Raw genomic sequence first — 22,782 nt, 5'->3', positions numbered from 1 at the left:
GTGGGCAACGATCTCTCAAAGGACCCGAACTTGTCTGCCAATTGAGTGTGAATCATGGGAAGGGCGGCACCCACTTGACGCGCGAATCTCCGGGTCCCCTTCTGCCAATTTACCAGATTGTCAGATTGCTGAGCCCTGAATTGAAGCCTGCCGAAGTACTGGCGCCGGTCCTACGACGTCAAACGCCGTCCCATCACCCCCCCTCTTCCATCCCAAAGTGCCAATCCCACCCTGATTTTGCCATCGCCATCCCGCTGTTGCAGTGACTTGACTGAGGCTAGGTTACCCAGTTTATTAGTGTGTACATTGACGACCAAGCAACCTGCACTGTAATTACTGTACTGTTGTCTGTAGTGTAATGGGAGTCGAATGGTGTAGGTGTACCTACGTTTGTGATTGTACACGACATTGAGCGGAGGTTGTAGTTGCAGTGCTCCTGAAGATCAAAGATGATTAGCATCTACACTATCTTCCCATTGCTGCCAACTTATCACCCGCCCATCCTGATTTTATTCGTGCCGTTCTGATTTTCCCCTTCTCTTCTTTTTTCTTCTTCATCTCCATTCCCATCGTTTCCCTCAATCGTTGCCTTCGTTATCGTTGCACACCATCGCATCCAGAGCATTCGTTACCTTACGGGAAATATCCTCACCGACCTGACCGACACTCGCTCGCTTTCGCGTCTCCAATTCGTTACTAGTCTTCTCTCTTTCTCACCTTGGCTTCACCTCGTCACAAACTCCGCAGAAGCAGCAGCAGACGACAGACGGGACCTAACCTCTCGCAATCCTGATCCTGTCCAGGGTCGCCGCTGCACCGCTTGCTTTTTCTCCCTCTTCTTTTTTAGCTTTGGTCTTGCTCGAGCAAGGAAGGCACCGGTTCATTTTGTCTAATGAGAAAGGAGAGACCAGGGGTCCCCCTTCTCTCCTAAACCGTTCTGAAGGTCCCACTTTCACTCGAACCCCCCGTGCCTGCCCCCCATCATCCATCCCCTCCCTCCCTCCCTCTCCCAGTCCCAGACGCCCACCACGTCCACCACCATCTTACCAAGTCACCACGAATACACCCAGGTATCCTCGCTTTTTCCTGAGGTGTCGACGGATACTGACTGGGGGGAAACACTGACACTGGGGCTCCTTCCTTCCCCTGAAGTGCCACAAACCACGCCGGGCGCCATCCACCAAATTGACCAGACGAAAGCCTCAACGTCTCCAAATTTGACCCTGTCCACCCTCTTCAGGCCTGCTACACCTCTCTCTGTCTGCTCAGGTCTTTTTCTTTCCTGGCCCAGGGTCTCTAGCGAGAGAGAGATATCAAGGCACAGCTACCCTATCATTACCAGTACCACACTAGGTACCTTACCTACCTGCCTCCACTTCTTCTCCTGCGTCGCACTGAGAGCTGCAGCACTGTCGCCTCCTTCACTGCACTAACAGTTTGCACCCGCCTGGCACACTCAAGCAGTGCGACGACGGGTTTACTACGCCATCGTCCCCAACTCTAAAAATTCCACGCCCCGTCAGACATAAACACGGCCACCTCACAATCCAACCCTCGCGGCCCGCCCCTGACCTGACCGCGCTGCCTCCGACCTCGAAGCCTCTTTTTCCCTCCAACAACACAATTCACCAGTCAGACCGCATACTTTCGCTGGCTGTGATCTCAACACTCCTTCTCACTTCCCAACCCCATTGCGAGTCGACAACACCTCAACGGCGGTGGACAGAAACAGTGTATTCTAAATTAAGGAGACTCCTACCCAACCAGCACCTGCTTTCATCTTGTCTTGGACGATTCGGCCGTTACCCCTAACCTCAACGCCAACGACCAAAGGGGTAAATCGACTTTCTTCAACACCCCCAACTTTCGCTGCCATTTCCTTACTTTTCCACAACCGCAACCGGTCGATCGCATCTCTTTTTCCAACCCCGGAACAGGATCATTGTCTTGTCAAATCGGCCAGGGGCCCCATCGCCAATCATGGCGAACACGTACGTTGGCATCCGTTCTTTCAACCGTTCAGTCCCCTTTTCTTGGGACGCCTAAGAGGACCGAGACATTAACTTTGCCATGACAGGTTCGGCTTCGGTGCGGCTATGCGCTCTCTCTGGCACGATCTGACCAGCTACGACCGACGTACGTTTACCACGAATGACTTTTGCATCCCGCCTGCCTCCATTACCACCAAACTAACATATTTCAGACTCTACTATTGACTCCCCTCATCGAACTGGTCGACACGTTCCTCTGAATCGCCAGAGCGGCATCCTCACCTCCGTCGCGACTGCCTCCGAATCCCGCGCCGATGTATCCTCTCCCTTCGCCGACGATTATAACAGATTCTCGCGCGAGAATAGCTACCAGGGCGGCGGCATGCCCTACACACCAACTAGCCCCAACCCTTCTGCGCCCTACTCCCCTGGTCTGAGGTCTCAATCTGCTCGCCGCGAGAGCCAGCACGATGGCTTTGAGCTGCAAAGCCCCGGAGATGTTCCCATGCAATCTTTCCAGGATGGCTCACCTCCTCCCCCTCCCGTATCCCACTCGTGGAAGAAGATTGACGCATGGGCCGAGGAGCACTACCCTGAACTGTGGGACCAGCTCTGCGAGGGATGCACCGATAACGATCTCAACGAACTGGAGCATCAACTCGACTGCTCCCTGCCCCTTGACGTAAGAGAGTCATTGATGGTTCACGACGGCCAGGAGCGCCTGGGAATGCCCACTGGCATCATCTTCGGCTCCATGTTGCTTGACTGTGAGGAAATTGTTCAGGAATGGGATCAGTGGCGCAAGGTCAATCAGGAGTTCCTCTCCGAGGCGGCCTACCAGAGACCTGCCGCTCTCCCCAAGGCCCTCGGCAGCAGCAACCAGGCATCGTCTTCCAGAGAACCCGCTTCTCCTGCGGTCGCGAACAATGGCTCTTGGCGTCAGGACCTCATTGCTCGCCAGGATTGCGTGCCCCCCAACGCAGTGCAGCGCTCGTACGCACACCCAGCCTGGATCCCCCTGGTGCGCGATTGGGGTGGAAACAACTTGGCCGTCGATCTCGCCCCTGGCCCCAGCGGCAAATGGGGACAGATTGTTCTCTTTGGTCGCGACTACGATACCAAGTACGTCATTGCGCGCTCCTGGGCTCACTTCATCGCCATGGTCGCGGACGACCTCTCGTCTGGCAAGTGGTTTGTGGATGAGGAGACCAACGAGCTCAAGCTGCGGGAGTTTAAGGAGACGCGTGTTGAGCCTCCCTACTTCGGCATTCTTCGATGGCGCGTGGATCAGAAGTACGGCCGAAGAGCTGCGAGCGCGAAGCGCAGATCGGTCGCACCTACTAACAGAGCCGGATCCCCAGCTGGATCTGGCGCCAATTCCCCGTACACGAGCTCGAGCCCGACATCAGCCGAGCCTAATGGCGAACAACGAGGAAGATCAATGCAACGATTGGGAGGCACTTCCCCCATCGCCAGCCCTATTCGCCCCGGTTATGGCAAGTCCAGCCCCCTGGCACGAGTGGCCGAGGAAACCCCTCTGCCGGAGCTGCAGACAAACGGCCTCAAGCCAACGAAGCTTGTCGAAGTCGAAACTCCCCGGCCGAGCGAAGAGACCCCCAAGGGCTCCCGCGTGTCGCTACTTTCGCACGTCGAGACCGCGGAGGGCGAAGGAAAGGAGAATGCAAACCCCGCTGGCAAGATGAATGGCACCGCCAAGGCCAACGGCAAGCAACCTGAGGTATCGGAGGAGCCGATGAAGGAGATCGAGATATAGAAGGTGTGCAAAACTGGATACGACAGAACGACGATACGGTTTCCCCTATTCTCGGGGTCTTGTTACGCGACAGGGCCCGTCATACAGCAAAACATCGGCGTTTGAGGCGTCCGTGACTCTAATCATCATGAGAGGACGTCCGCAGGGGGTCATACAACATTGAAGACTCTTTTTCGAGCATCAGGGAACACGGCGGCTGGGCTTATTTTCAAGTCTATTTTCTACTCTTTTTTTTTTCTTCCTTTTTGGGCTCTCTCTGGAAAGGGCCGGGACCGGAATACGTCGGATGGGCCTCTCCCCATTCTGAGGTTTCTGCAGTCTATGGACATAGCTGCGCGGCATACGTACATTTGCACCAACCTGCCATGCTCAGCCGATCTCTGCTGGCGGCCTTGCGGCTGTCTTGAGATGGATGTTGCGTATCACGTCCTCGTGGATGAGGCGAATGGAACGACATCGTGAGCTAGTATTGACAGGCGTGCCGGTAATTGTTAGTGTACTATTAGGACCTTTTGTCTACTTTTTATCTCGAGCGCTCCGAGGCAAGGGCGTAGGATTAGTCCTCAATACAGGTTGGCTGTGACGGCCTTGGCCAAATCGTATTCCGTTCCTCGTGTCAATATAGAAGAGATGGGCTCTGCGCCTACGTGCATGTGTTTGGGGTGCGGCGGCATGCGCCCCTCAATTCCTCGTATTCTGTGCTACTGGGACCGATTCGTGTTTGCGGGGTGTCAACGGGGGTCAACCTGAGCCTGGAACACCGCGATGAGCCGCTCCGCATCGATCAGATCTACGACGAAGGGTCCACGCCGTGTCTTTTGGAATGAGATGTCGTTCATGAGCACGGGCGCAGGCAGAGTCATGTGTGGATAGGCAAGGGAATGTCAGTTGTAAGCTGGGCTTGGTGATGGCACGCATTTGAATAAGTTCGTCAGTCCCCAACGCATTTACAAGTACGGATCAGAGAAAAAAGAATTATTCCTAAATTCAAACTTTTGTTGATGAAATGAGAGTTTTCAACCAAATAAAATATAGTTGCATTGGTGATGATGATGATGATGATGATGATGTATTTAACGTCTGGTAACAAAAGGACGTGCCGGGCGCTATGCCGACATGGGCTATGCTAATCTAAACTATGTTACAGGCTAAGTAGTTGCATTGGCTTCGCAGAATCAATGTCTACGAAGGTGCCTTTGCTGTGCAAAGGTCATGTGACACTTTTACGGTCACGTGGGAACGGCAAAACTCCGGGATAGGGATCAGGTAGTGGGACTGTGACGCCTCAGCTGTGCCGGATCAACGTCAAGGCGACCAACATCCGGAACCTGCGCCTTTGTCACCTACACCAGCCTTACATCGAAGCAGACGGCAGCAGCAGACGAACAACGCACGCGCGGCCGATTCAGCCCACGATACACCGACCGCAATCCACTTCTCCTTCAAGAGCATCGACTGCTCGAATACGACTTACACCCAAAGCCCCGCCCGATTCCTCTACGACGGTCCGCAGACCGGAAGCTATCGCAAGCTAATCGCTTCCGAAACCGACTACACCCCCCAACCCAACCCAATCCAATCCATTCATCACCGCATACATCAACAAACATGGAGGAGGAGCGCCTCTGGAAGTTCAGCAAGCCGGAATGGCTTAACAGTGCCTGGGCTCGTAACTTTGGCGTCTACGGCGCCGGAGCTCTCGTAAGCTTGTCCCTTCTCTCTTGCCTGAGGGTCCTCCGCCAGTATCCGTCGTAGAGCAGCACGTGGAGGAACATCAGCTGCCTTCTTCCTCCCAACAAGCCTCCCCAAAAGCACCAATGAACAAGAAAAGGTCCCCGCTAACCATCGCTGAAACCAGTTCTCCATCGCCTTCTACGTCATGCTCGACTCCGCCGTCTGGTCCAAATCAGCCCGCAACGGCTCCGACACGCACGTCACTTTCGTCGACTGGCTGCCCCTCATCTTCTCCTCGCTCGGCATGCTCATCATCAACTCGGTCGAGAAGGCGCGCCTGTCGGCCGACAGCTTCTCGTACAGCGGCAACGGCGTCGCGTGGAAGGCCCGCGTCGTGCTGTTCCTCGGCTTCGCCGCGCTGGCGGGCGGCATGGCCGGTGGCGTAACGGTGTTCGTCCTCAAGTTTGTCGTGCAGGACGTTGCTATGCCGGCGCTGGGCATGGGTATCGAGAACGTGGTCGCGAATGCGCTTGTGGGACTGAGCAGTGTTGTGCTTTGGATTAGCCAGAATATGGAGGATGAGTATAGCTACAACCTGGCTCTGTAAAGGGGTGCCTTGGGGTTGTTCAGTAATACGGAGTTCGCTGGTCTTGTGGAAGAGTCGTCATGAGGCTGAGGGGTGAAAGCTCTGGAATGGGCGAACCGGTTTGGTTTTTGTCCAGAATGGCTGAAGATTGTATGAATCGGGTGATTCGGATCGCAAGTGTGTAATTATAGCACTGAGGATACTGTGGCGCATGGGCTTGACATTGGCGGCATGGCTATAGTCTACTTTATTCCCTTTATTTGAGCCTTCTTTTCGCAGACTCCTCGATATCTGATTTGGTGTTTCCTGCGTATTAAGTGTGAGAGACAGAGGACGGGAAACTATTCCTCAAAACGGCACAATCCGGTCCCTCTTCTCGTCGACATGTCCCATACCAGACCAACAGACACTCTGATATGAAGGCCCGTCTCTCACGTGAGATGCTGGTCTGCAAACGAGACTAAGGGTTCGCGGAACTTTGGCAGCCCCTTTATAGTAAGCGCGACGTTTTTCCTAGAACTAAATTCTACGGTAGGAGTGGCCAAAATATTCAACATCTTCTCGCCAAGTGATATTGGCCTGACTCATCCTAACTCTTGAGGTTGAGGGCGAGATATTGGTGTGAATCACCCCTGGCAACGAACGTGACCAAAAAACAAGGCGGGAAGGAGTTGGCCGACCGTACCTTCCACGTCACCGCGAGGAAGCCCATATATACCTCTCCGAGTCCAATCCTGTCACCAGCCAGCAGGCGCCTGTCTAGGTCGACGGGTCGGGTCAAACTGGCTGGGTGGTGGAGTGGTTTATGGTCAATAATCAATTACGCCAACCAGCCTACTCGACGGCAGGCTTAGCGAGAGTACCCGAGTTCGAATCCCAGCATGAGCACCAAGAGATGTAGCCCCCAATTTAACACCGGGGGGGTGAACTCTTTTTTGTTGGGTAACTATCTATATGTATGTATCGTTTTGGTACCCCACGAGAGAGCACACACAGTTCGACCTAGATGCTCCCATTAGAACAAGTCTATCATTGAAAATATCCTCCTCTATATATATACCATGAGCTTTTGTCTCGAGATCAAACACCGAAAGACTGCTCTTGAGGAAAGACGGTTGTACGGTCGATAGTGTTGGCTGTATAGGGGTTGTGGAAAGGGACTGCTTGATGACTGAAATGGACCTTGCCCTCGAACCTCCATTCGACGCCCCCTGTTTAGCCTTCAATGATGATTTGATAGTCCAGCCGGATTAATTTGCACACTCAGTGACATGGTGCAAGTTGTTGAGATTCGTGAGAGTCCCGAGACGGAAAGGACTTTCGATCCCTGTCATGGTAGTAGTGATCTTTAGTAGGTCGATAAACTTCTTCTTTCTCCTTGATGCGCTTAATAACAGCATCTCGAAAAAGTTAATTAATTGTATGTAGTGTTGCTATTACAGCACAAGGTTTTCGAACGTAGAAGCAATGTTTTTTATCCACAATGGATGTATATGGTGGGTTCATGCCTTCTCAAACGTTGCTGGAGAACCATACACGCAGCGACGATGGTCTGAAGTAAATTAAAACGCGGGACGATGGAGCTGACAATTATTTGATTCTGCGACTATCAAGACATCAAAGACCTCTGGCTTTCATAGCCATAGTGCGAATATTCGACGTTCTTGCATACTATCTATCATGTGTTTCTCATACTCTGCCCTTGAAACGACGTCCCTCATAGTTTTACGTCACTGACACTGACTATGCCTGGAGCAGCTAGGTACGGAATGTCAAACATTCGCCAGAGCACCAGCCACATACAAGAAGCTTCTGCGGTAGATATTGCAGTATACCTAACATAATCGTGCCGTTTGCGCGAGAGAGCCGCATCTCGCGCACTGCCAGCCGAGTCCATAGCAGCGCATGTCACCTCGCTAGATCTCGCGGATACTTGCCTCAGGTAAGGAGATAACTCAGGAAGTCTAAAATGACTACCTTGAGCTCTATCAAAGAAATTTCTAAGCAAGGGAGCTATCTGCCTTGTCACAATTGACCCCCTTTTTCTCCTCACACCGTAATGTCCAACATCTCCGTGGTCATCTATGCTTTTCAATATGCTGCTTCCCACCGTTTCCTACCGCCAAGAAAGAGGTAAATATTTCCTTCTTCAAGGAAACGCCGAAATCTACCTGCTCTCATCTTGGCTAAATACTCGTCCTGCCGCGGGAGCTTCACGAGTCTCTCGGCGTTGATAAGGGACGCCTCTACGTCCGTGACGCAGAGCGCCTCCCGATGAACGGCCTTGTGCCGAATATGCCTGATCGACTCGAAGAAGGTATGCCGGCTGATGTGAAGGAGAAAAGCCTTTGAAAGTGCGAGTCGACAAGTAGTTAGACTAAAAGAGAGGTAGATCACTAGAACCGCTATCACAGTAACCTAGACACACTGCCGCTCTCCCATTAGCGTGGTCGTAAGAGCATTCCACAAGGAATACACTTTGGGCTATAAATGCGTAGGAGGTACAAAGGCGAAATTACTAGGCAACATCTATCATTAATAAAATACCATGCCTCTGTCGCCATCGGAGTGGGTTCCGTGGCTAATGCAATAAGTAAGCGGTGCTGCCCATGGTCTGAGAACCCCGATATTGGAGACCCAGCCGTCTTGGTGTCAAAAGAAAACCCGTGATAGACTTCTCTGCCCTCTAAAGTACTAATTTTTGGAGAGCCCTAGTCCTGGAGTGTTAAGCAAGAAGTGGGCAACAGAGCTCATAGAGAAGGTTCCTGTTTCTCGACCAGAGAGGAATCGCTTACTATAAATACCCGCTATGTAGACAGCCATATTACGAAAAGGTCAACACTGCTGTGATGATGAAAATTTCCCCTCATAAGTACCATCTCGCAGTTGGAAACTGGTGAGTATCTGGTACTCCTTTTGTTTTTGTTTTGATCTTTAAGGGAAGTCCCTTCTAGCAAAGGAAACTTAAGTCCACATCGAAGGGTCACATCAACAAAGGCTTTACCCATAATGAGCTATCCCTTCCGTATTTAGATTCACTTATGAATAATCACTGGCTAGAAATGCATAATACTGAGCAATGTAGGTGCTATACCATGACTGATGTATTGCTATAGCTGTTCTCTATATATAGACACACTCATCACCAAGCGGCGAGATCTGCCTGGGAATGTACGCCACGAAAAGTCGTGCCGATATCACCATCAGATGCGAGCGCGCGACTTATTTATATTGACATAGATGCCATCTTGGAAAGGAGTCCGTCACACGTTCGGTGATCGGTCCCTAGAGAGGAAGCCAGTCTCAACGCAGCAGTCAGGAGATTTTGATGGCTTTGCTCAGATAACTTCGAGTGTGTGGAAGAGCTATATCCAGTGACAAGATGGACCGGACCCAGGGTAGAACGTACGAAGAGGAGTGAAACTGGTAATCAGCTCCTGTTCGCGACTACATCTATGAATCAAGCAAGCATGGACGTACTGTCCTGGACATGACGAGCTGATAGAGAGCGCATGTTTGAAGTGAGTGGGAAAGATCGCACTATACAAGTGCCGATGAGGATGGTATCCAATATGAGAATATAATCGAAGCCCATCTCGCTCATCGCCTCATTGTATGAGAGAAATATACGTATCATAACCTCGAGACGGAAAATAACTGAAAGAGCTGTTGCGCAAAGTGTGGGGGATAATTGACTTATCTGTAATAATTGCATGCCTTGTATTTATTCGTCGAAAAGGACTCTATATAGTGCCACAGGACTGCATCGTGATCTATCTCGGGGTATGGCTCATACTAATCACCATCAGAAATTGGGGATTACAGCCATCAATTCGTCCAAGTTCCTGACCTTCCCCATACGGAAGGCTCCAGATAGGAAGGCTCATAAGCGTCGACGACGACGCACGACATCTCGATGACCAGGGGATCCAACGAACCGGAAAGAATATCCACAGCTCCCCGAAGATTTAAACGGAAGACCGGATAGCGCAATCCCGGAACTGAAGCGTACTCCACAACACTTACGTTTCCTCGTGAACCCGCCATGTTATGTACTCGGAGGCCCTGGAACGGGCACCACCGCAGCAGGGCTTATCAAAAACCTACCCAAAGGCCCCAGACCCTCTACGGGCCGGCCCGAACAAGAAGGTGAACCGTCGATGAGGGAAAACTCCGACGAGTCCCGGGCCACGGACGGTTGGGCAAGGCTGCCGGCCCGAATCAGTTTCCCTTCCCCCCACGCCCACCTGGGACCCCTAGATGAAGAGATTTAAGCGTGTTTGGGGGTCCCTTTCTCTCAAAAAGTCGACGAGACACTGTACTATAGCCAACTCGGCATACACAGCAGAGACTAATCCGTAGAGTTCCAGCAATGTAGGAAGGCTTGGAAATCCTACGGGCTTCCGTGAATAGAGAGAGAGAGAAGAAAACTCCGACCAACACTCTAGCCAGACACTTGTCTTGGAGAAACACTGCAAATCGGAAATCCCGTACCTGCGCCGCAATACGGGTTTGGACGGGTGGCTGTTGTCTCGTTCAGAAGGATAAAAAACTCGGTCAACAATCAAGCGGTGAAGAGATTGAAAAAGAAAAATTTGGTTGGGAAGCCGGAGAAGGAAAACAAAAAAGTTTCTTCGACAGTCTCACCGCGCCACCCCTTTCGAGAACCCGTCGGTGAGAGACCGGTCAACGTATGCGCACCGACAGAGATTTTTCTGGCGTTCAGACATGCATGTGTTGAAACATGTTGCGCTGTCAAAATTGTGTTATTTGCGCTCCCGGGCCTGCAGAATCCGTCCGTCATCGGCGGGTGATGTAAAGAAAAGAGAGAGAGAGAGAGAGAGCTGCTTTGAACCCGGGATCCGCCTCCTGCCGATCCTGTTGGGCGGGAGATGCGCCCTTAGACCGGCGGCGTGCGTAAGGAGGCTTGCCGTGAGGTGCCACGACAAGACGCGGCTCGAAGGCGGCGATGGCGGCGATGGCGGCGATGGCGGCGACAACGAGCGTCCTCAAAGCACGTGGAACGATCTCATTCAGTCAAAGGAGCCGCCGGCTGACTTCTATGCCTACCAGATCAGCGATATGGGCTGGTGTTTACTTCTCGTATCGTAATAACCAGCAGGGCCCGCCTGACGACGCTCGCATCAGAGGTCTCACCGTTGTTTGGCAGATAGGCAATCGGCCATAAATCTGGAACGAAGACCCGGTCGTCGTGCGAGAACAAGAACAACTGAGGCCGTAGGGGGAAAAAGGAGCTGAAGATTTCACATCGCGTGAAACGGAATGCCATCGGTACGAGTCTCTAGCACCATCTGGACGGGGCGCTACAGCTGCTTTCCGGAAAGGCTGATGGCGTCCTGCAGCGAGGCGTCCGAGGCAACTCGATGATGCAGGTGAATGAAACATCTCTGTGGTTGTGACACAAAGCTCTGCAGCACAACATTTCTGAACACCAGAGCAGACCAACCATGCCGCCATCATCCATGTAGCGTGCCGTTGCAAGGTTGGGTTTGGAGGGTGGTGATACGGGTTTAGCTCAGCATGCAGGTCGCTCGAAAGAGCTGAGGCACAGCAACTCGCAGGCACCCATTGAAGATGGATTGCTTCAGATGTTCCCCAAGCAGACCGGTAGCTGATCTTGCGGTGGCGGGTTGGCTGTGATCCATGGCCGGACTGGCGATCTCTCCGAGAATCTGTCATGAACAAGACCAGGTTGGGTTCTGCAAGATGTTTCGTCAGGGACAAGATCATCGATGTGTCGTACGATGCGAGCCAATGCCGGGCCTCGTGCGGGCAATACGCAAGTCCATGTTAACAATGATAGAAATCCGAGATGAGAGAGGGAGGCGCCTTAGAATCGCCGTCAGATGATGAGGCATTGAGGGTTGCTGCATTGCTACAACGTCGAGCTGGTGTGTACATCCTCAGCATCTTGGCCACCATCAGTTATGATAGAATTTTCAATAGTGAATATGCACGTACATGGCTGAAGACTAAGGACCTAATACGGCAAGGCAAACTTACAGATGCCCATGCAAAGTTGACCGAAGCGGGATTTGAGACAGGCGTCTGGTTGGCGATCTCGCTGAGCATGACACTGCCCGGCAAAAGCCTGGAAGCGACTCGCTCTTCTTCTGTCGAGATCAAAGGTTATCAGAATCACCGTCGCATTCCAGGGCCCACTCAGCAATGCGTCCTGCCTCGTGCACAATTGCGAGAGAGTTACATCTGACGCATGCTGTCAGAATAGCACCGTTCTGTCTGATACGCATTCGCACACCTTGCTAGCGGAGGTCGGTGAGAAAGCAACAGCCGCCGAGTGAACCGAGCTTATACAAGGATACACACACCGAAATAGCTCGGTGGCCGTCGGAGATACGTTGAGGAATCTCAAGATCTTTGCAGTCCAACCACAAGTTTGTTAAAAAGTTGGAACTCAACAGGATTGGTAGTATTTGAGCTGAAGCCGTATTGAAGCAGTCCAAGACTCGAAACTTCCCAATCTTTGAGCTGTTGTTTGGCTACCTTTGGCTTGTTCGCCACTGATAGCCTCAAGACTAAGAGACTTTCGCCTCAAAGTGAGTGCCACAGAGCTGAGCTGCATCCTGAATGTCTGAATCCAGAGCATAGGATGGTATCTCCTATCAAGGTCAAAGTTTCCTTGTCACATGTTGTCGACAAGATAGTTGTCGGACCTTTGCGTGTAATGTTTGTAATGGCGGATCATTTGGCAGCATTTGTAACCCATCCATTGGCACGGGCAGTCATGGTAACTAACCGGCTGCTCGAGATGGGTTTCTGTTGCTTCCCCGGGACCCTCACCGATGAGAATTCGGGCCAGAATTTGTGGGTAAGAAGTCGAAAAGGTTAGGCGTGATTCGACTGTTCGGCACACCAAGCGGCCTCAACCCCAGCGATTCCCTTGCGGCTGCAGGCGGCCGTTACAACTTGGCATACCCATGGTTGAGGGATGAGGTCTGGTGACGATCCATCCAATGGTGAGAGCCGCAAAAACTGCTTTGATCAAGTTCATGTCTGTGCGGTAACTAGCTAGCAATCCGGGTCTGTTGTTCTGCAGTTGGGTCGGGATGTACTGAGATCTCTCCACTCGCAACCGAGAAAGGGTGTGACGAGAGGAAGCAGCAATAACATCGCCCACGGGACGACAGCAGGCCTCTTTTCTTGCAGTAGGCTGTCCTTCCTGTGGCGCAACATTTTCCTTTGGGGCTCCTGAGGATCCACCATCCATCGACCGTGTGACGGTCCAAGTACGTTGCGTGGATGAATTTGTCGTGAGATTTCGCAGTACCGGGGCCCGGAGATAGCGAGCGTTGGCCGGATACCTGTTGAGCTCGAATACCTACCTACCTACCTAGGACTCTGTAGTATTGACGTCTTTCACTTTTGTCATATATCTCTTCTTTCTCCAACGGGTAACTTGGAAGGGTTTCATCGGGAATTCCGAGTTTTACGGCAGGATGCCACGTTGGTGTTCAGCCACGCGAACGACGAGCGGCTTTCATGGACCGCTTGCCGTCCGTTGAGTGCGCCATCCCATGAGCAGCGTCTTCAACCCATGCCCCTGGCCCTTCCCGATGGAGGCTAAGTAAGTTGGCGGCGGGATGGTCGAGATGCTATGGCCAGGAAGCCTGGAAGCCATGCGGCTACCGCGAAAGGGATGCGGTGACGAGATGTAGTGCATTACCGCTCGGCTCAGGAATTCAGAGGAGGGCCTGGCAGGCCAGTCGACAGATGCGTGGCAGGGGGCCGACATGGGAATTCGCACACGTCTTAGTCCAACGACAAGCTCTGTCTGTGCGTCTCAACCAACAGGAACGGAGCACCCTCTCCCCCAATGATGGCCTGCAGGATTTTGAATGCAAGTCAAACAAGTCCGTGACCCAACGCGCCTCTCTATAGTGAAGCTGTGTGCTTCCAGAGACGCAGACGCAGACGCGGACGCAGTAGGCAGTCCAAACCTTGAGGCTCACGTGGTCGGGAGAGGGCATCGGATCGGACGTATGAGGTAAATGGGCAACCCAACGCAAAGGTCGAGTCGGCGTCGGTGGCGGGCCAGCCATGGTAGCCGAAAGATGATCGGCCAGTCGCAGCGAACCCGAATGTGACTTTGAGGGCGACGGGAGCTCGTGGTTGCCAGTTAATAACGCACCGTAGGGGCGGATTCTTTCAACGGAGGCGGGCAACAATACTGGCCAGGTCGGCCGACCAATCCGGGCGGCGACGACACGGCTGCAGGGACAAGCCAACGCCTGCAGCGACTGAGAAGGCGGGGATTAGTCAGGACAGCCCACAGCATTTCAATAAGATGCTTTATGCCGTATTGAAGGCCAGGCCAGCGGAGAGACAAGGTACGTCGCGGTTCCTGAGAGGAGTGTGCCAGGACCTGCTGGTTTACTGACTGGCAATGGCAAGGTACGTCGTGAGATTGACGTCCTCAGCCCAAAAAGCCTTCAGGGCGAGCGGCAGAGAGAGAAGAGTGCGTGAACTTTTGGAACATTGCGGCTTATGTGAGGCTAAAAACCCCTCCGTCCGCGTTTGTCAATCGTGTATTCACTAGTCCGCATGCCCGTGTTGCCCGCTCCTTCGGAGGTTTCATTTCGGCAGAGACAAGGCACTGAGCTGCAGACTGGGTGCCGGGGCGGAAGAGGGTCACCGGTGGTGTGTGAGGTGTGCGTCCGTGTGGTGGGTGGTGAATAATGCTGGATGGCAGGCTGCGCGTTCGATGACGAAGAAAAACAGCTGGGCGCATGTATGGATCTCTGTTATCGTAGCAGATCTTGTTCGAATCTGAGGTTCTGCTTGGAGACGTAGCAGTGAGCTGATGGAGACTCGAGGAGGAGCTTCAGACACGAACGAACCCCTTGGCGAGGGAAGCTGACGACGTCGACAAGCTGTGTTGGGTTTGTTCAGAGTAAAGTCTCGATAGCTGGTAACGAGAACCTAGGTACCACCGTACCTATGGCCGGCCTGTGGGTGGTGTGTGTAGTTGCAAGAAGTCTCACAGTGAGTCGCTGCCCGCATGGGTGGGTTCACAATATTTAGTTTCCTTTTCCTGAATCCTGGGAAGCTGCGTGCGTGCCGGCCGGTCTAGACGTGTCCCCTGATTATCGAGGCTCCCCGTTCCGTGGGACGGATACAGCTCCTGTTCGGCCGTGGTTGCCAATGGACCCTGCTACGATCCACGGGGAACTGCCGTTTGCGGCTCGTTATGTCGAGCTTGCTTCGCTAGAACGGCCGGACTGAATAACAGGACTATTGGCACCGGCGGGGGGAGCATCCAGCAAAGAGGAGTAGAAGCAGGAGTAGCAGCCAAATGTGCCAGACTGCCAGGCAAAGGAAGAAAAATGATCAGATGCTGCTGACCTCTGGTGGTCCAGGTGAACCTAAAATCCGTCATTAGCGTCGCATGAGAAAGGTCATGAGACCTGTTTGTATCCAGAAAAAGACAGACCGAACCCTGGGGGGCTGCGGCGCAGGATGGGTCAGGTAGAGAGGTACCTTTGCTAACAGTTCCCACAGCCCACCACGCCCTCCTCTTTCCTCCACAAGGGGCCCAGCCAGCCCACCGCACCTCAGGTGCAAGCCCGCAGTCCGCCGGTGAGTCTCTCCGTAAGGTACGGGGTACGTACACGCTTACTCGTGACTCTCCAGCTGTAGTTGATTTTGTGAAAGGCTTTTTCCAGTATCACTTCCATTCCTTCCTATACCTTAGGCTTTGCATATGTGGTAAGTATGAATACCTATCTGTGTCTGCGAGCCCCTCCTTCCTGCCGTCGAGCTTTGGCCATGGGCTGCCATTAGATGAAAGTCCGCTGCTTGGCGGCTAGCCTGCCTACCTAAGGTGAAGCATGTCACATGCATCGAAAGCTTAGGTAATGATCCATCGTCGAACCTGCCTTACAGAATACAACATGGCAGCAACACGCGATTATATGGAGCACGTGGACAAGGGCCCTTGAACCAAAGCGACGGCGTGACGAGAACAAGTCACCAAATTTCCAGGCCCCTTGCTGGAGTCCCGGAAAGGCGCCAGTGAGTCGTGACCACCGAATCACAACCATTCCCAAGAGTTGCCTCCAAGTTGCCAAATAAGCAGGCCAGCCGACAAAAATAGACCCGTCGTTGCTTGCTGGATCCAGGATGTTGGTCAAGAGGCTCAAGAACCCATGCGGTTCAAGGCTGCATGATTCAACAAGCTTGCCCATCGAGTATCCGTGCGGATACTCCTTTCTCGACTACTACTATTGTTATGCTGCTGCAAACTTTGGGCGCACGTTCTATTGGAGCCCAAGCCCCAAACAAGGACCAGGAGCTTGGACCGTGAAAATGACGTAGGAGTCTCTCATCAATGAGGCATTCGCAAATAGACCAACTGTTAATAACTGCATCGCCGTGAGTATCGTTAGTAAGAAACACATCCGCCTATACGCAGTAATTGCCCGCTTGACATGATCGGATGTTAAGAGGTGACAGCGCATCTGCTCACCAAGATGGATGTGGTGGCTTGCAGCTGTAGCGTACTAAAATGCCGATGTCTTTGCGACCATCAGATAGACGTTGGACGAAACTAACTCTGTGTTGGCTCGACTGCGGCAACCACCGAGTAGTCGGACGAATGAAAGCCATGCTCGTTCAAAGTCCATTTGGGTCTCGTAAAAATCCAATCATCGTGAACCCAGCATGGCCATCTTGTTTGTCGTCATCGTCCATCTTCATCCTTGACCCCGTAATTGGTAACGTCGCTTGCGAGGCCTAGCTGCTCTCACATCTCGATTCCGACAAGGGCAGACACAGAAGTTAGAATCAAGAGGCAGATCCTACTCTGCCACGGCCCACGGATTGACGGACCCAGGCAATAGCAACCGGTTCGCGCGATGACTCCACTTGGTTCTTAACAAAGAGCATCCGCTCGTGGGGATTGGTGTCATGCTGTGCCTCCATCAACCACTTGTTCCGTCTTGCTAATGTAGTGTTGCTGCGGTACTTCGCACTTTGTGCCATTGTGGTCCTGGAGAAACACCAACTTGACATTGGCGAGCTTCAGGCCCCACCCCCTCGGCCCCTCCTCAACGAGACGCGAGCCACAACCACGACTCCTGCTGGGCTCGGTGCCCCGCACTTGGCCGTTTCCTCCACACATGGGAACGTCGTCATAGGACCTTTCGACAAGTCTCTTTGGCGGGGTTGGGGGGACATGGCATTGGCAAGGTCCATGGAGGAGTGGGAGGATCCAGCAGCACAGGAACCCAGAGCTACAAGAAATGCAGAGTCTCCGTGGAGAGAAAGTTCCAAAGTCCACATCTGGGTTTCAATGAGACTCTTTGCCTATCCCATGGACGGCGAGATGCGCAAAACTCCTCTGCTTTCCCCTTTTCTCTCACCCCTTCTCTGCTGTTGGCCGCCTGCAGCAGGGCACGCACCAAGGGCAAGCCGCAAGCCGCAAGCCACGGGAGCTCTGACCATTGGCTAGCACCAGCTTTATCCCTTCCCATCAACCCAGCCATCCCCTCCTCATCGTAGCTCGGCGAGGTTTAACCCAGTGACTGCATCCCTGCTCTTGCATGTCCAGACGGCCGAACAGACTGTCAGAAACGACCGGAGCGTACTGGACTCCATTCGGGTGCGGAAAATATGCGGCGGGCGAATCCCAATATAAAAGAAAGCATGATGTGAAAACTCTTTGCCCACTCACAGCGCTGTAGGAACAGGGGGTTCTGCAATTCCAAGCCGTCCGCAGCGTTGGCTAGACTTCTGGATTTGCTGAACATGTTGCTGGCAACTAGCCGCGACCAAACTTGAATTGTGACCTCAGCACATGCCTACCAAGAAAGAAGTAGAAGACGAAACCCCCGCAAGGTCTGCTCGAGTGAAAGCTCAGCCTCGAAGATTGTAGGAGGAGAAGAAGAAGAAGAAGAAGAAGCAATCGTTGGATGAATTGTGAACCGAGAGCTGGCACTTGCCATGGATGTTGCGTCTAAACTCGAGTTGAGCCTTGAGAATAGGTTCGCCAGTGGTAAGGTATTTACTCTTGAGATGTATCAGAGACGACACATTCTCAAGGTGGTAGGTAGACGACTCTGCCCTTCTGCGCGACGCAAAACCTCCATCGGCTGTCGGAGGTGGCGACTATGAACCGCAAGGTTCTGCGATTGTTTTGACACTGCCATGATGTTCCGAACTGGGAGTGTCGCTGTCAGCTCGTGTCTAGGCGAGTCGAGGATGACATGTCGTTTCCACGCATGGCTGACCCCGAAATGTTGTTCTCTGACTTGTTCAAGAATCTAGTAGATTCAGAGTGAACATCAATTCTTCGAGGCAAAGATCAAATCGTAGGAAGACCATTTGGACTGTGGCGGAAGGGATCAAAGTCGTTGTAAGAACCGTGCGAGTGCCTATTGGACCCTGCAGAATCGGGGCCGCTCAGCAGGTCGGTCTTGAGGCGCATTACCCAAGATGCTAAGGTAGTGCGTGCCTTAATCACATCGACTTGTCGCGCATCGTGTACTAAGTTGGTACACGTAGAAGACCCAGCAGGTCAGCTGGCCAAAGGTACCCGGCAGTACCCTAGCGAATGACAGCAGATTAGTGGACACGGCCCGTTTTGGTCCAAGGTACGACAGCGAATGTGGGATGAGAAATGCTTGAGAGTCAGAGAGAGAGGGGGTGTTCTGGCACATACATGATGGATTGAGGAAGAGATATTGTGATGGAGGCTGAGAATGTGAAAGGAAGTAGGCTGCTCCGGTGCCTCAACGGTGGATGTTTGAATAGTGCGAAGGAGGCCAGCAAGGCAAGCAAGGCAAGATCGTGGCTACCTAGGTAATGGAAGGTAGGCACGGTAGGCAGGGGCACTTGCTGTACTGTAGACAGTCTCGAAGAACGTACCGGCCTATTAGGTAAGGAAAGTAACTGAAGGTAAGGTACCTTAGGCAAGTGAAAGGATCCTTGGTTCTTCATCCTCAATTACTACCTAGGGCTTGCCTGCAAAGGCCGCACCGAATGTTCTATCGAGATACTGTAAATATAGATTATGCTGAATGTATTTATATGATCCGTACCGTATCGATTCTTTTCCTTCTCTTTTCCCCCTGTCTCTCCGGAACTTGCAGGTGGGAAATCCAGTCCGAACCCAAGTTTCTCTTCAGGTAGGCACGCAGATGCATAGGTACCACCTCATGTGCCTGTGTGCCTGCCTACCTTACCTACCTTACCTTACTTGCTGACCACGTCGGGTACAGAGTACTTGAAGGTATGAATCTGTCTTTAGTAAACTAAGGTAAGGTAGAAGGAGTGAAAAGGCCATGCTACCTACCTTACCGTGCCACCTACCTTACCATGACTGAAGGCACATACGTTCCTTGAGGTATCAGCTTCCAGTAGGAAGAAGACAGACGGGTACGTATTCGATGTTCGTGGTGTTCTTGCTGAAGACCTGGGTACCTAGGTGCAAAATAGCACAGGCACTGAGGCACGCCTCACACAGGCTGACAGGAGCAAACGGGGACATGCACATCCATTGGGTTTTTGACTTCCGCTTGCCGAGTTTTAGCGCCTGCCTCCCCGTCTCAAAATGAGCACATGAGCAAGCCTGGCGCAGCGGGTCCTTGTCTGGAGACGACGAGGGGACGACAATGAAAGGCTAACCTGGAACCATTCGAACTGCGTCTCCCGCCGGTGCTTGGTCCCCACCTCACCAAAGCTCTGGACTCAGCCTGGAGGGTCTCTGGACTTTTAGGGAAGACTCGATGACTTTGTCGAGATGCACGCAGTACGAGGGAAGCACCGTCCATTTGATCTGCTCTCTACCCGTTGTGGGCGGGCATATTTATCGACTTGAGTTGATGAATCTGCTGTCCGTGTTTACCGTTTAGCGGCACTATTGGTCGATCAACTTCCAGGGTTGGTCACCAAACGCACCCAGACTTGTTTACTTGGATTCCTTCTCGTGGCTTTCCTGGGTGCTTGTGTGCTATATTCTCTGACCAGAGCCCATTGCAGGTTGCTCATCACTGCTTGCTCGGCCTTTTTCGAGCTTGCCATTGTTGGTAAAGTAGGGCAACGATATCAGTTCCAACAAATTGCCTGGTTTATTGTATGACCTTGTCTCACTCGGTTGTCTTCAACCTGCCTCAAGCAAAAGCAAGGTGCCGTGGATCATCTCAAGGTTTGACTTGAGTTGAGACTCGACAAAACCATACCATTTGGCACTGCAACGCAACAAACCCCCAGTGCCAAAGTTTGAAAGCTATCTGTCTACCCTTAATGATCAAAAGTACTACCCACGATTCAAACGCCACTCTGTCCGAACCGCAGTCAACCTTGAGCACCTCCATACTTTCCGGCACGAGCACGGCACGCCGCACGCCGGCCTACCTTGCTTGATACCCTGGAGACCTCCGCCGCCCCTCTCTGAACCCCGCGCGGCCTGCTCCTTCGAGAACGGCACCCTCACGTTCTCCGTGACATGTCCTAGACTACATCACGTTGTGTCGACTAAGAATGTAGTTCCCATGCTGTACGGACTATCATATGGCATTCACCATCTTACTTTCTGTTCATGTACACATTCACTCTTGATCGTGATTTAGATGGTCAAGCTGGGGGTCTTCTATTGGCACCTCCTAGAGCCGCTTTACTCTTTCTGTTGCTTTGGCCTTCACACCCTAAGGAAGCTGTCCAGGGAGTTGGCATTTGTGAAAATCTCCCACTGAATTGCCTACTTAGTTTCTTCCAAACAATCACCGTTGACACTACCAGTGTTGAGATCAATGCTCTATTCAGTTCTAGGATTCTGGGCAACTCGGGCGCCAGGAGAAGGACAATTGGCGAGGAGGGCAACGAGAAGAAGGTGGTCAAAAGGAGGAAAGGCCGGGAACAAGAGTCCGCGCAAGATCTACCATGAGGGGCCTCTGATCGTACATGACTTGATAATAGGTTGAGGAGAAGAGAATTGTCAAGTGCAAAGTTGATGGAGTTGTCGTATTCTGACGGAGTCGCACTAGTCACGGCAAGCAGCAGTGATACCTAAGGTTTCTTACCTGGGTAAGGTAGCGACGATGTCTTCAATTCGTTTGCCCTATGCATTTTCTGATGCATTTTATTTTATTTGATTGATTTTCCCTCTCCTCGTACCTCGAGGCTCGAAGTAATAGGTAAGGTACCTTAGGCCACCCCCCCTTGTCCAGTCACTGGACTTGGGACGCACTCCGTCATTCCTCGTCCAGCTGCGCGCTAGTCTGCCCTGCCGTGTGGTCCGCGAGGCCTCAAGCCCAAAGAACAAGACGCACAATCCACCCCAGGCCTGCCCCTCTTTCAAAGTACCTCCCTACCTCTCCCCTACCTTCCATTACTTCGTACCGTGCCTTCCCACCTACCTCACGGATACCTTCCTTAAGGTACCTTGCCTTGGTCCTTGCCCACTTCATCCACGTCTCCACCACCGACCACTCCTTCCCACCAACCAACCCACCTCGCGTTTCTCTAAACGGCGTGACAACATCCTCCTTCTCCCACCTCTTGGGTACCCGACCTGAACTTCACCAAACTTCCCACCTCCGTCTATTGCTCTTCCTCTTCTCACTTTCAACTGGCATTTCGCCTCGACTCTCGTCGTCTCCAAATATACAGATCCCTCAACGCAAAGCTTCCCCCCCAAGCAGCTAGCTACCAGCCATCACACGTATCTGTCCTCGAAACGACTTCGGTTCCAAATCTCACGATCCTTCTTCGCCGCCCGAAGAAGCACTGTCTCCCGTCTGCCCACCCGCACCCGCACACCACCCACCCCAGCAAACCAAAGCTACCCAGCCAGGGCAGTCATCGCCTCTGCTCCATTTCTCTCTCTCTCTCCCTCTCTCGTAACGCACCTTGCCTGTAGCCGCCGGCCGCAACTACTCTTTGAGCACCACGAGAGGAGAAAGGTTCAATCTGCCATCTTCTTGTCTTCCTGCAATCCTGCCTTTGTCGACAATTTCCAGTCATTGTAAGTGAATCTTGCCATTCTCCTTCTAGCTAGCCCTCCCCATCCAATTCCTCCCGATTCGTGTCCCATGAGGCAGAAACATCACCATGCTTGAGCTTGCTTGCTTGGTCCGCCTGCCCTGCCCCTCAGCAACGTGCTGTGCCGTCATCACCACATTCCCCCTTCCCAGTCCCCCTTTCACCCTTCTTACCACCCGCCTCGACAACACTGGACCGCAATCCGCCGAATCTTGCCCTATTTCTCGGCCCGTCATCAGCAGCTCACCTACACGCGAGAGAAGTGGTCTTTGCTAGGTGTGTTGTGGCCAAATTCTTCCGCCCAAGGTGTCTGTAGCTGCCTCGCACTACCGGGCTGCACGTACCTGGCATTTTCCCCTCTGCCTGAGCGAAAAATCACCTCACTGCGTGCTGCATGCATAGCGCAGCGCATATACACACTACACTGCCCACCCCCTCCTATCCTCTCTGTCTTGTCTGTCTTGTCCTAAACTCGTCCTGTCCTGGCTTGCTCTGCCCTCCTCTTCTTCCTCTGGCTGCTACCTTGCCTTTCCAATACTTCCGCTTCTTCTGCTCCTCGCCTTGCCACCATTCGCCTTGCATCGTCGCCATCATTCATATTCCCCTGCCCTGCCATTTCTCCCTCTCCCTGTCAAAATACCTCCCCACCCCGCACCCCTCGACCATCCGTCATCCTCGCTCATCACTGCTCGTCGCACAACACGCTCAGTACCCTGCCCGTCGTCAACCTATCAACC

At 52.7% G+C, this 22,782-nt stretch overlaps 2 protein-coding genes across 2 annotated transcripts; both read left to right on the top strand.

Annotated features, from left to right (window-relative positions):
* Positions 1–1,980: 1,980 nt before the first annotated feature.
* On the top strand, positions 1,981–3,765 carry BDP81DRAFT_444192 (SMI1/KNR4 family protein; the record flags this gene model as incomplete). The annotated part of the gene is made up of 3 exons (XM_060591800.1): positions 1,981–1,991; positions 2,078–2,136; positions 2,204–3,765. 3 exons carry the CDS (start codon positions 1,981–1,983, stop codon positions 3,763–3,765), a joined length of 1,632 nt encoding a protein of 543 aa, XP_060451495.1.
* Positions 3,766–4,917: 1,152 nt separating this feature from the next.
* On the top strand, positions 4,918–6,430 carry BDP81DRAFT_412693 (uncharacterized protein). The gene is made up of 2 exons (XM_060589232.1): positions 4,918–5,466; positions 5,624–6,430. The coding sequence occupies exons 1-2, from the start codon at positions 5,374–5,376 to the stop codon at positions 6,044–6,046; spliced, it is 516 nt and encodes a 171-aa protein (XP_060451494.1). The 5' UTR covers positions 4,918–5,373; the 3' UTR covers positions 6,047–6,430.
* The last annotated feature ends 16,352 nt before the right edge of the window (positions 6,431–22,782 follow it).

Source organism: Colletotrichum phormii (genome assembly GCF_030913505.1).
Source record: "Colletotrichum phormii strain CBS 102054 chromosome Unknown BDP81scaffold_1, whole genome shotgun sequence".
NCBI lineage: Eukaryota > Fungi > Ascomycota > Sordariomycetes > Glomerellales > Glomerellaceae > Colletotrichum > Colletotrichum phormii.
The sequence above is the reverse complement of the archived record's forward strand: the minus strand, read 5'-3'. Positions and strand labels throughout refer to the sequence as shown.

Excerpts from the sequence above, each read along its gene's own strand:
- BDP81DRAFT_412693 (XM_060589232.1), top strand. The coding sequence starts at position 5,374 with ATGGAGGAGGAGCGCCTCTGGAAGTTCAGCAAGCCGGAATGGCTTAAC. Across the intron at positions 5,467-5,623 it reads TCTACGGCGCCGGAGCTCTC|TTCTCCATCGCCTTCTACGT; the intron begins GTAAGCTTGTCC and ends CGCTGAAACCAG.